This window comes from Fundulus heteroclitus, chromosome 1 (genome assembly GCF_011125445.2).
Source record: "Fundulus heteroclitus isolate FHET01 chromosome 1, MU-UCD_Fhet_4.1, whole genome shotgun sequence".
In the NCBI taxonomy this organism is placed as follows: domain Eukaryota; kingdom Metazoa; phylum Chordata; class Actinopteri; order Cyprinodontiformes; family Fundulidae; genus Fundulus; species Fundulus heteroclitus.
In genome coordinates, this window is record NC_046361.1 from 14,741,065 (window position 1) to 14,755,066 (window position 14,002).

Sequence of the window (14,002 nt, forward strand, 5' to 3'; positions counted from 1 at the left end):
GTCTGGAGAAACTGGTAAACAACATGGATTATTATTTTAGTTGTAATGTGACCCTGAGAGCTTGAGTTGCTACTAAGATTGAAGTAGAATTTAAGTCAAATGGTTGTTGCTACTGAGAGAAAGGCCTCACAGCTTTTCAGGATGATTGAATTGCACATTAAAGGTCCCATGAAGAACACATTTTTCTTCTGGTTTCTAATACAGTTTTGTTGGACCTCTGACCGGTGTGTGAAATTCCAGTCTAGTATGTGAAGTCTGAATAGAAGTGTTTCATATTTATATTAGTTACATTCACAATATCACAACATTTAAAACAAGTTGTATTAAGCAACGTGGAACTTGGGAGGGGGCAATACCACTACTTCAGAATTAGTTTAAAATTAGTTTGACTGATATATTCAGAGATGCCAAACAACAAAAACACTTCACGTGATCAACCGTTAGCCGATAAAATCAGAAATGGCTCACACGTTAATTAATACGCTCTGGCGTTTTGAAATGCAACTGAAGACTGAGACACTGAGGGGATGAGACTATTTTAAAAGACGTAAAACTTATTGGGACTAATGGTACTTTATTTAGTAAGAGCCATGTGCTTGGTGGGCCACTGCCAGCTTTTTCACATCGGGACACTGGGAAGTCAGTTTTAGCCCGAGTGCGGCAGAGCTAACCAGGTTAAGCTGGTGCCGGTATTTCGTCTGCGCGTGGAGAGCTTGGCTGAGTCCTTGCTCCACGAGATACGGCGTGGGGAAAGCGAGCAGCAGGAGACTGTCCCTCTTCCACTGCGGGGTAAAACACTGACCTTGTGTTACCCACGTCGCACACCAACCGGTGGCCCGGAACGTGACTTTTGCTGCCTTGCCATTCTGGAGATCAATGTGGCTCTCCTGGATTTCGGGCTCACAGTCGGCATCATCTGCTTGCCCTGGCTCCATCACCCAGTCAGGCACATCTAACTGCTCCAGCTAGCTGAAGCGAATTATGTCGGCCTTGACTGCCGGCAAGTGGTCGGTGTAGAGGAGCAGGTGGCGGTCTGTCCAACACCAGGGCAAGTACAGTACAAATGATTATATTGTGGTGTAGGCATAGCCTATCATATTCTATTATGTGAGCAGAGATAAAACGTAGTCTAAAGGCCTGTTCATACTCTGAAAGAAGAAACACATTTTTTTGATTTTCACAAGGTGACAAGAGCAAGAGCAAAGTTCGTTCTGGTCACGTTATTTCTTCATACACCACTCTTACTGCAGTACACATCAAACACGCTAAGGGAATCACTTGTGGGAATCCCCTTAGCGGAGATGGCAGTTTTGCGTTGATTCAGGAGGAGGAGAATACCATGTTACTGATATTATGCGCGATTGCGAAGGAGATGGAAATAAAGAGGCAACCAAGGTGGCATGTCCGATTCTGACCAGTCACACATTTCTTTCTTCTTACGGAATATGAGCAGACCTCAATTCAAAAGCCTACCTTGGCAACTGTGGAAGGTGAATAAATTGTCGCCTCCACAGGTTTTCTTGATAGTTTTGCAAGGAAGCCGAAGATTGTGGCCTTGGACTGGACCAGCGTCACCCCATCCCCCTTAGGGGGGGGGCCTACAAGGATGTGTCGGCCTGGTCAAGAAATTCAATGCCTGGCCAAGCAGTTGCCCTTTGACAGCCAGCGCACCTCTGTGTGGAGCAGCAGGCGCTTCGAGGCCTCATCATTTTCCCCACGCAGCTGTCTGAAGAGCTGATCATTCAGCGCATTTGCTTTTATTTTGTAGATCGCCTTGACCGCAACATCCAGAGACTGATGGAGTGACGGGGACAATTTTCTGTTAACACACGGGGGGCTTGCTGCTTCAGCAGGGTGGTATCTGCCGGCCATAGCTGGCACTCCATCCGTGGTACAGGAGATGATGTTCATCACCGGGATGTCCCTCTCCTGCAGGAACTTAGTCAGGGCGTTGAAGATGGTTTTCCCTCAGGTGTTCCCTGAACAGGAAATCCTCCACCAGGTCCCTCCCGGACACGTAGCGGACATAGGCCATCAGGAGTACATTGTTGCCGGCCGTGGTGGTCTCATCCAGCTGGACACTGAAGGGACAGCCGCGCAACCTTGTGCACAGCTGTTCCTCCGTGTCAGTTGACATCTCCCGTATGTGCCGGGCCAGACTGTCATTTCTGAGCGGGATGGTGCCGGGTCGCACCGCATGACGGTGGAGCTTGCCTCCTTTATGGTGGGAATAACAAGAGACTTCCCCAACGGTAAAACGGCCTTTGCAATCAGTAATGCTATCCTATAAGACGCCACCAACCAACTCTCTGGTTGACGCTATTATAATAATAATTATTATAATAATAATTTGAACTATATTGATCTCACAATGGAGAGATGGGGTTAAGGGTCTTGCTCAGGGACCCAGAAAGGCCGTCTGTGGGAGTTGAACATCTGGGACCCAAGCGCAATGCTCTAACCACTAGGCCACCACTCCATTGTAGGGCGCCTTGAAAGATGATCCCTCAGTGACTGGAAGTGGGTTTTTTGATGCCTTGTGAGGATGTATCAGGGAGCGGAGGGGAGATCACCAGGTGCGATGTCGGGTTTACTCCCATTTACCGAGCAGTGGAAGCAGCAGACTCGGATTCTTGGTCTCAGACAACAGCTTTTATTTTAGTTGGGAAACCATGAAAGTTTAAAATGTAGATTTCAGATGAACTTTGTACAAGCCAAATTGTGGCGCCACCATTCGTGCCTGAGCGCCACCATACCAGCGTCCAGCGCCCCCCCAAATGTTTATAACGACCTCCAGGGGACGGTACTGCCCACGTTGAGAAACCATACTGTAGTTTGATGTTTTTATTTTGTATTTGTTAGGTTTTATTCAGTTTAACTGTAAGGCCTTGGTGTTGGGAGTGGTTTAGTATCCGGGTGAAACTTAAGTAACTGCTTGAGCAGCTTTAGTTCACTGTTGGCTGCATTGACGCACTCCATTGTTATGTGTATAGCTGCAATGGAGATGGATGAAAACAAAGGAAAATAATGAAGAGAAAGTGGGACAGCAGTGTGTAGCAGTTGGAAGATAAAAAAGTTTTCATTGCTTCTAGCTTGTATAAAATGTCTAAATAAGCCACAGTCCAGGCCTGGACTGTGTTTTTGGTTTGTAAAATTCAGGTGGCTCCGATTTGTTATGAAATGGGGTTCTGAGGAGAGGTTATGAGAACTCAGTATCTTCCCTTTCTCCCTCAGCATCTTCTCTTTAATGAGATTGATTTCTGGCTTACAGTATTTTATATCGCTAATATCCCCTAAATGGTAAAGTGGCGTAAAAATCAATAAAATAGCATTAACTTTCATCCATCGTTCATTCCTGGTTATTATTGTATGGTTGCTGTGCCTATCTGCAGCTGTCATTTGGCGAGTTGCACCCCCCACCCCCATCCCTGACAGCTCGCCAGTCCATCACAGGGCTACACGGAGACACACAGGACAAACAACCACTCACTCTTAAGGTCAATGGCTGGATACTCCTGCCTCACCCTGGCATTTCTATCGAGGTCAGCTATGTAAGGAGGCCATGAGGCAGCGAAAAGCAAGAACAGAAGAAAGACGTTGACTGAGAACAAGAGGAGCAGAGCAGGAGACAGGATAGGGACGAGAGGATGGGTCACGGAGAGAAAGATAAACGTTACAGTGTCATGGTTGCCTTTTTAATTTGGAGGGCTCGCATGCAAATGTGTCCAATTAAAATCAAATATGGTAGAAGCTTGCAGGTCATTTAAACACACACACACACGCACAAACACACACACGTACGCGCTGTTGACCCGTTCGTGCCATTGCTCATTAGGCGATGTACCCTGTTGTTCGCTGCCGCTGCTTTCGCTACACTTATTTTGTTTATATAACCGAGTCAGGTCAGGCAGTCAGGGCGCTCGCTCTCCCTCTTCCTCTCGAAGCATGTCTTCCATCTCTCTACTCCACAAACGTACTGTATCCTCCTCAGCCTAGGGAGCCAGTGGTTCGACAGTTATGTACGTCATAGTCACTAACACAGGATAATTCAACCGTCCTGATGCGTTATCTTTTGTTTCACAGTTGTTCAGCCTGTTCATGTAACATTAAGTACCCCCCCCCCCCCCCCTTAGGAAAATAAAACAGCTGAAGCATTTAAACGTCAAATGCCCTCAAATGTCCTCTTTTTAGTTTTCAGATTATTATTTTTCAGAAATGAGGGGAGAGAATCAAGACCACAGTGGAATTTGTGGTCTTGTCTGGTACGTTTTCTCATAAATCGCTTCATATAATCCAGAATTGTCTCTGGACAGAAGGAATAAGGATGACAACAAATATGAAATGGTTGTGATCTCGAGGCCCTGGGGCAGCTCTGTATTAAAAATAGATGTGATTCTGTAAGTGGAAATCACTGCACAGGCTCCTGAGTACGTCTCGTCTATTGTCACTGAACACAGTTAGTTGATGCAATCCACTAATGCAAAAATAAAACCCTGCCATGAGGAGAGAAACCTTGTTCAGGCTTGAGTTGATTTGTAAATGGTTGAAATGTAAACACGTCCTGTAGTTAAAAACTAAATCTGCAACTTCCTCTAGGTTCAGAAATCTGCATTTGTGGCAATATAAGGTATATCAGTACAATGTGCAACCATGTTTTCCAGGGAATGCTTTGCTTTGTTTCATGTACCGTATTTTCCGGACTATAAGTCGCTCCAGAGTACAAGTCGCACCAGCCATAAAATGCATAATAAAGAAGGAAAAAACATATATAAGTCGCATTTTTGGGGAAAATTTATTTGATAATATACAACATCAAGAACAGACATGTCATCTTGAAAGGCGATTTTAGATAAAAATAGAACGGAGGCAACAACAGGCTGAATAATTGTACGGTTAGCTTACGCTACATGACATAACTGAGAATGTGCCTGGTATGTTAACAAAACATATTAAAAGCAATTCAGATAACTATAGCATAAATAACATGCAAAGAAGTTAACCAAAGCGCCCGTGTCACTCCAAATAACTAAAATCCAGTGAAATCTTCATCCTCGGTGTCACTTTCAAATAACTCCGTTAACCTTCGGAGGTAGAAGCTGCGGCACTTCCGCTTCTACGTCGCTTACGTCTGATTCAACACAGGCCTAGAGCGCCCTCTTGCGGTTTGGTGTGAAAATAACAGGTGTAATGATATACCGGTAAAAATGTGTAATAATTTCACACATAAGTCGCTCCAGAGTATAAGTCGCACCCCGGCCAAACTCTAAAAAAAACTGCGACTTATAGTCCGGAAAATACGGTAACTTTATTCCAAACCTTACTTGTATTAGGATAAGGCCGATATAAGTTTGAAAGAGTCATGTCAATACTCAAGGTTTCTCTTGTAAATTCCGTCCTAAGTGCTTAAGTTGTTGTGCAGGAGTTGTCATGAAACAAGACAACTCCTGCACAACGTTTCACCTCTCAGCCAAAATGCTTCTTCATATCTGAAGAAAGATGAGAGGCGAAACATCTTCAATACTCATCCTGATGTAAGGGCATAACTCCCTCCCCCCAGCCAAATTAAAAAAAAAATGGCACCAAAGTGGGTGGTCCAAGAGACACACGGATGAGCGGAGGGGATGAGCGGTGGGGTGGGGGTGGCTGTGGTCAGGGTGAGGGAAAGTGACATGTTGAAACATGGAGTGACCCGAGCTAATAATGCTCCAGCATTAGCTTACGTTTTTGGGGAGGTTTACTATGTTTAGTCGCAGACACAGGAGCTTTACTGACCTTTTAAGTGTTGTTCATTTGTATAACAAATGAACAACACTTAGCCTGGCAGGGAGTCAAGCTAATAATACCCCAGTGGGGGAAACCTCGGGTTCTCGTGGTCAGTATAAATGGCTTCTCAAAGTTGTGATGCTCACGCAGCACAATTTTGCAACATGTCTAAAGAAAAATCCATCCAAAAAACCTGCAATCTGATTACGTATAAAGTGTGTTTTAAAGGGATGCTGAAGTGTTATTTACTCAAAACGGCATGTCTTCAAGTACCACTGAAATCCATTATGCTATAACGGCGGAACAAAAGGGTAGAGGACAGAGTCTTGATAGCTTCTCGGTCTTTAATCATCCTAGTTGTTATGGGAAAAATAATTATCCTTGTGTCTAGTTTAAAAGTACAATTATTTGTTTTGTAGACAGTAATTGCTAACTACAGTTCTGTAGTTTATTAATAATAGAAGACTGGCTACTAGAGGATATTTCCTCTAGAACCTTTAGTAAACTGTTGGATTACTAAAAAAGGGATGAATCTTGTTTTTTAGGAAACAAGAATTTGGAGCTTAGGTTACCTGTAGCCTGCGCACTGTTCTTAGAACCGTTCTAAAGAGCACCTAAATCTCTTCGCCACCTGGTGAAAATTCAAGGACTTTGTAGTTTCTTCTCAAATGATGGCTGGTTGGGTATTATGGTGAGGCATCAGCTATGCCTTAAAACGTTCCAATTAAATGAAAGATCAAAACCTAGAACCCTCTCAGTCTCTCAAACCCTCCACACACTTTCTGCCTTTGCTTTTCTTTTCTTTTAGTGTCTTTGTTGTTTCTTTACTTCACCTTGTTATCTCTTGCTCTCCTCTCACTCCCATCCTCCCTTCGTGTCGTTAACAAGTGTGCCACCTGTTTCCATGGACACAGCTGCAGATAGCACCATGTGGACTAAAGCAACTAAGTACAATTTGTTACCAGCCGGGTTGTGTTTTGTAAAGTTTTCACGGGCATTTAGCCCAGAAGGGTCGTTGCCTGTTCTTGGGACAGTAATAAGAGAAAATGTATATATTATGTTGTGAAATCCGATAAAGGGAGAGTTGTAGAGCATCCGAACAGAGTATGGTATTACATGGGGTAATAATATTTGTTCTCTACTCTGGTCTTTGATCAGGGAGTATTTAAACATTTTAGTGGCTGACATGGAGGTAATCTTCTTTATCAAACATCTAGTTAAAATGCTTTTTTTTTAAACAGAAGTATTGGTTTTACGAATAGCAACATAATTAAATGACTTACTTAAAAGACTGAAAAAGAGACTGAAGATCTCTCAGACAGGTACTGTCAAGGTTCATGGCTATTTCGTAAGACAGAGAATGAAGAGAAATAACCGATGTGAGTCGTTGCAATTCATAAAGAACCAGAATTCAAGATCATCAAGATAGTTTTCGGCAGAATCTTTGACGTTGAAAAACTCTGATTGGAAAAAAAAAACGAATTTTTTAAAGGAGTCATAACCTAGTATTTTACACATCCTTCTGAATATGTCTTTCAATTCATGTTTAGTCATTTTTAGGAAAAAATTATTTTAAATAGAGCTCATTCAGACCCTTTTTCACACCACTTTTCTTTCTCGCGAGGGTTAGCAACGTGATATTAGCACTTTTTTGTGATAGCGGTCCTTTGCTCAGGCACGCACAAACACGTGGAGCAGTTTACAAGCATCCACACAGCAAAGCATTTTAATCCACCAATGCTAGAAATATGTATCTTACATGGGGATGTCGCATTAGCAACATTAGCATTTTGCCATGGTTCGTTTACAATCGTTTACCGGTCTATTACACAATAGGTAAAAAGTTACACAAGGAGCAACGCTTACTGACTGCACTGCAGATGAGTCCCTGGTTGTTGGCTATGCCCCTTTCTCCAAACGCAGGCTTGATGCCATATTTGTCTAGTATTGTCCCAAGTTAACGATACAGTTGCGGGAAAAATGTGAGCCGCATACGTAAAGCGTTGCAGGGAGAGTCACCGGAACATTGTTATCAAAGATTAACTTAATCCACTGCTCCCTAGTAGTTTGGTCCACAGATGCAGGCAAACCGAAAAAATGGGTACGTTTATTTTGGCAACCTGTACGGAGCAGTTGACCTGAGCGTGACGTTTGGACATCTTTACTTTTAACACAACTCGTTAGTGGCAGCGACGCGACTAAGTGATTTCAAGTGGTTAATGAGAGGTGGGCGTGGCTTACGTTAGCGTTCTTCCACATAAGTGACATAAATCTAGGAGGAGCACCAAAATCTCACTTTGTGGAGACGTGCTCTTGTAAGTTTTTCTGGTTTGTACAAAGAGCCCACACAAAAAAAAGTCACTTTCACACTCCTGATTTTGTGGAAGGTTTTAACTGAGGCCCAACACCAACACACAAGTTTTAACACGAAAAACTCAGATTTCCAGGTGATGACCCTGTTAAGTCACTATAAGAATTTAATTCCACGTCTTTTTGTAAAATTAGATTCATTTCATTTCATTCAGTTGTTTATATCATGCTCATTCAGAACTAGCATTGTCTCAAGGTGTTTTACACAAAAAGAAAAATTTTAAATGTATATACAGAAATATAGAGCCAATCATACAGACAGATTACATATCAATGCAATGCAATCATTACATACATTCCAGTTTGATTCTATTTATAATACATTGCAGTCAGGTTCAGTTTTTTTTTTTCCAGTTGGGTGAACATTTTCTCTTTAAGGAATTAGTTGTGAGCAAAGATCTTCAAAGGTTGCAGTAATTGATTGAGGATCCTGTGGTGATTCAGTAAATGTACGTATAAAGGTTGATTTACATCCAGTGGGAGGCCAAAGACACAAAAACCACTGCTGTTGAGTTTGCAAATTATTGTCAAAGCAGCTGCTGGAAAACAGAAAGCCTGCTTTTAAAGTAAATCCAAGGAATCCATTGTGCACGAGCATCCAAATGGCATATCTGCACCAACCTTCATGCTTGCATTCTAAATTAGGGCATAAAACAAAATTAACTTTATGTTCCGTCATGCCTCTTCTTTCCAGTGTAAGTTCTAGGATACTGATTAGTTTCAACTACTTTGAAGGGAACCTGTCAGTTTAGACAAGCTTTAATTAAATTAACTAAAGACCCAGCAAACCATGCTTTAACCAGCTAAATGGAGATTCTGTTTACTTGCGCAGAATGCTTGACACGGAATCAATGAAAGTAAGGAAACCACCAACCTTTACTTAATTACATTGATTGAACACACCCATAGCTGATAGACAGACACGGCTAAGAAGCCCAGGTCATGAGTGGGGATGTGAACAAATCTTCCAGTACGCGGAACTGACTCAGCAAGTCTTGAAACGTAAGGATGGGTGTAATTAACAAATAGGAGTTTTTCTAAAAAGAAACAACAATCCTTGCATCCAAGCTCTGTTATCTAAAAAAAAAATAAAACAGGCAAGGACACCAGTCCATGTTGGGTTCAGCTGGAGGTAAAAATCTCAGAGGGCACTGACATAGATATTATTAAGCAGGCGAAGACATCTGCTCTACCATTTTAGCCAACAAAAATTAGGGCTTGCTCTTGAATAAATAAAACCCACATAATACAAGCAGTTTAAATCATTATATGGTTTACATTTATTTATTTAAAATAATAAACAATTTAATTAGCCAGAATGCAGCGTTAAGACTACTGCATCACTGCTTTAACTCCTACTAGTTCATCATTGAACGTTACTCAACTTTTTTTTCTTCTGCATCTTATGTTCAACCTGCACTTTTCTGAAGATGCATAAACAGAAGAGGTGGACTTAATATTGACACAGTTTTAGATGTAGTTACTGTGCTTAAAGGCATTTTGCTGATGAAAAACTAATTTAACCAGAGAAGGCAGTGAAACACTGTTGTCCAGCTTCGATGTCGAAGCCCCCCCCTCCACGGAAACATGCTCTGCAGGAACTTGTAATCTTTTCGATGCCATGAATAGAGCAACATCCACCAATCACCGCTCATTGCAGCATCTTGATTGGTGACGCTGGAGGCAGCAAGAAAGTCCAAAGTTCAAGTTGCTGCCAGAAAGTAATAATCTAAGGCTGCTCAGATGAATGCATGTTTCATAGTAGTAGTCTGCATGCAGGAGTTGAATGATATGATTCAACAGGAGATAAAATGGGAAATTTAAACAAAACAAACAAAAAATGCTAGTTTAGAGTATTAGTCTAGAGTATTAACTAAATAAAAGAGAGAAACCATATAACTATATCCAGCTTTAAGACTTTCACATGACCTTTATCATAAAAGAACACACATTTACGGATTTGCTTGAATCTGACATGCAGCTGCTTACTCTGGTTGCCCAACGCAGCCCCCACATTTGTTGGTCACCCCGATAAAGAGGTAAACATCTAACCTCTAAGCATTTATTCAATGTTTGGAAAAAGCCAATGTTAGAAAAACAATGTTTATCTGGCGGTCACAACTGTTGGTACCTCTGTTGTGAATGGTTTGTACTGCCACTGTCGCCGATAGGACAGCAATTAGTCTTCTCCTATAACATTTAATACGCCTGAAGCATACAGAGAGAGGGATCTTTGACAATTCTTCTTTGCACAATCTCTCTGGATCGTGCAAAGTCTGGGTCCTCTCCCATGCGGTCTTCTTTTCAGCTTACTCCAAAGGTTTTCAGGATCTGGATTAGATTTAGGTGATTATAGAAAAGTGCATATTTTGTGTCTGATGAACCATTTCTGTGTTGATTTTGCCATTTGTTTAGGATCAGGATGCTTAAAGTACCAATTCTGACCTGTTTTCAGTATTTTGGCAGAGGCCAGCAGTTTTTTTTTTTAACTAAGATCTTGTGGTACTATAAAGAAATCATATTGTAATGCACTCTAAAAAAGGTTTCCAGTTATTTTGGAAGGAAAAGAGGCCCTTAGCATCACAGATCCTCCTCCATGTTTAACAGTTAGCATTAGGCACTTTTCAACATATTTATTCTTCAAATCCACTGGGGGTGTTTGGTTACAAAAAGCTCAATGTTTGCCTCCTTTGACCGGAGCAGACAGTTCGAGCTAAAGTCCCATAAATGTAGAGTTTAGCAAACTCCATATATTTAAATTGCCGTTCTACTCAATGTGTGATGTGAGGAAAATGTACATCCTCATCCAGGTAAGTGGCAATGACAAATGTGTCAAAAAAGAAAGAAAGAAATCTTAGCTTGGGCACTTTTCCTCCCTCATAGTATGCGCTCCTATTAATGGTTTTACCTGTGGTGCCAATAAATATGGAAGGCGCTTTATTTGCAGTTAATAAGAACACTAATTATGAGCTTAATGGGATTTGCAGCAACCTAAAACCACATGCAGATTTGTTAATAAGCTGCCTGCTGTTTACTAACGTCTACCTGGAAGGGGGACGTGTTGGAGCAAATTCAGCCTATAGGATTCTCTAAGAAAATGTGGGTGGGATTGGGTGCATGGCAATACCGTTAATGGGAGCGGTTTCCATAGAAACAGCTCATTAGGAGGCAGTTTGAGCTGTTTGATACCTTCCATGATTAAAGCACTTGCTTTGGGAGGGAATGAGCATGACGGGAAGAGATGGAAAATCATCAATAAAGATTGACAGAAAACCAGAACAGACGAAAGAGAGGAAAAACTGAAGCTTCGGTGGCAATGAGCATATAGGTGGAGAGTATATAAAGAAACTGAAGTCAATTCGTGCTTTGCTGAAGGTATTCCTTGCAGTGCAGAGTGCTCTGTATCTCAGCAAGTGCTGAATTAAAATGCTTGAAGTCAGAATATATAGTTGAAGGGCGGTAAGAGCTGCCTTGAAGACTTCTTTTATCATTGCCCGTGGACAGCACTGCACTCAGAGTTTTCGGAAAATCGTCACAAGGCATTTAATCACCGAGGTATTCTGCCTTGTGGCGAACTGGGCTCCACTGGGGACTTGGTTGCTAATTTCCCCTTTTCCCCCCACATTTAGAGCGAGCTGTCTTCTCTCTTCACACACACCACCGCTACCCCTTCCCTCCGCCTTTTTGTGTTCCCACCCTACGGCAAAGAGAGAGTCATGAGTGCCATGTCATCCAGTGAATGTGTAACGTCAGGCCCAGGGCTGTCTTGGCCTAGGCTGTCCTCGTTTGCAGTCTCACATTGAGGATTACTTCAACCTTCCACTCTGACTGTACAAGGAGAATGTTTTTGCAGCAGTTGCATTAATGCTTAAGCCGATGGTAGTGATTAACAAAGACGAGCATCCACGGTCCTCCGGGACAGTGGAGTCCTTGACTTGCTCTGTTCAAGCATTTTGTATTTGTATGATACAGTACATGGATTTGGTGCATTAAACAATGTAAACACAATGAGAGAATGGAAACAGTATTGATTAAGACTAAAACTAGCCTATAATTTCCTGCTGCGGCAGCTTTTGTTCCATTAACATTAGCTACTATGCTTAAATAATAAATCTCTTTTGAAGAATAGGCTTTGTGAACGTCAAACGTTAAAATTTGTCTTTTTGGACACTGGATGACCCAGTTACTCTCCTCCATGTTTTGATTTGTCATCCATTTTTACATTGCAGTGTCCAACATGTTTCCTTTTTCGACGGCCATGTGTTTGGCTACATCCATCTCTGCTCCATCTCTGACCAGATTTCTTATCAATCTATTTAACAATGCTTCAGGACATGTTCAAACACAGGGTTTTATGTCCTAACCGGACTAAAACTCCTACATCTCTGACATCTTTGGCCTTCCTGAAGCCCTTTGTTCACCAATTCTCCCTAACATGGCCTTACCAGAACAGTTGTATTTATACAGAGATTAAATTAAACGTGTGGACTCTAATAAATTGGGGAGTTCCTGAAGTCAGCTACGGTTATCAGACTTAAAGGGGTTCCTCCCCCTTTTTAGGTCATTATCTGTAAATATATTTTGATACTCATGTATCGTTTTTCATTTCCCTGGACATTTCTGCACTACCTTGTGCTTGCGTCTGCTTTCTAAAATCCCAGTAACACACATCAAAGTTGGTGGTTGTGACAAGACAAAAGGTGGAAGAGTTAAAGGGGCACAGATATTTTGACAAAGCAGTGTATATGCAATCCAATGAACTGCATATTCATTTCAGCCTAGTCCAGTTTATTAAAATATAATAGCATGCTATATGTCAGAAACAAACCCAGGTATTTGCACGACAGTTCAATTACAATGTTATGCAACACAGTTAAAATGGCAATTAGCAAAGACATATTAGATAAATACAGACACCATCTTTGTATTGCAAAAATACATTTTAAGTCACAACTAAAACTTCTCACTACAAACTAAATTGAAAGTTGTTGACCCATTTATGAGTTTGCATGTACTCCCTCTGCATGCGTGGGTTCTCAGCACCCCTCATGACCCCTCAAGGGATAAGCGTGTTAGAAAATGGATGGATAGATGGATGATCCATTTATGGACTATCTATACTCTATTGTTCTTGCTTACTTGGTGGTCTAGTGCCTATTTTAACCTGCCAAGGTACACCCTTGACCTGTCGCTAGTCCATCAAAAAAGTAAACACAGGAAAGACAACCATGCACCTAAGCAACAACACTAATGGGGACATATAGGGCAACCAATCAACCTAACAGTCTTGTTGTTTGACAGGTGGGAGAAAGCTGGAGAGAACCTGGAACACAAGCTATGTTACATGACAAAGTAATCGGAATATAAAAAAGCGTCATGTAAACAAGCCAATCGTAATATTGCGATCGGATTAAGCTCAATCGGAATGAAATTGTAATCCGAATGAAAAGGGTTGTTTATGGCGATTGATAGTCCGACTAACATGCAAATAAACGCTTGTCAGGCTCAAATTATTCCGAATGTGGCAAACTGACCCGATTACGCATGTGCGCCTGAGGTAAAGGTGACGTATTTCCATTGGTGAGTGGTGGAAATACGTCGGGTGGCAAAACTGTCGGAGCTTCATATACAACCTTTCTGTTCAAAAAAGCGTACTCAGTAACATTTTCACCGTAACATCATACAAGTCTGGCCTGGGCGCCTGGAAGACAAACAAACTGGTTATAATACTGGTTTGTTTATTAGTTTTTGTTGTTTAGCAACGACAGAAGTACTTCTTCTATGTTTTTTTTTTTTTTTTAGGGGAACTATGCTGTCAGAGTAGTAGTTCTCATTCTCAATAAAGCCAGGTGCATATACACGCACATTA

At 41.7% G+C, this 14,002-nt stretch overlaps 2 protein-coding genes across 2 annotated transcripts in view; one reads left to right on the plus strand and one right to left on the minus strand.

Moving 5' to 3' along the window:
- acot7 (acyl-CoA thioesterase 7) overlaps window positions 1–1,806 on the plus strand; it is a 28,724-nt gene extending 26,918 nt beyond the window's left edge. The window contains exon 8 of the mRNA XM_036144052.1: window positions 1,769–1,806. Coding sequence (XP_035999945.1) covers window positions 1,769–1,806 — 38 coding nt within the window. The remainder of the gene's footprint in view (window positions 1–1,768) is intronic.
- A 133-nt stretch (window positions 1,807–1,939) lies between these two features.
- LOC118564830 (taste receptor type 1 member 1-like) overlaps window positions 1,940–14,002 on the minus strand; it is a 27,349-nt gene continuing 15,286 nt past the window's right edge. The window contains 2 exon segments of the mRNA XM_036144060.1: window positions 1,940–2,217; window positions 3,491–3,601. Coding sequence (XP_035999953.1) covers window positions 1,940–2,217; window positions 3,491–3,601 — 389 coding nt within the window.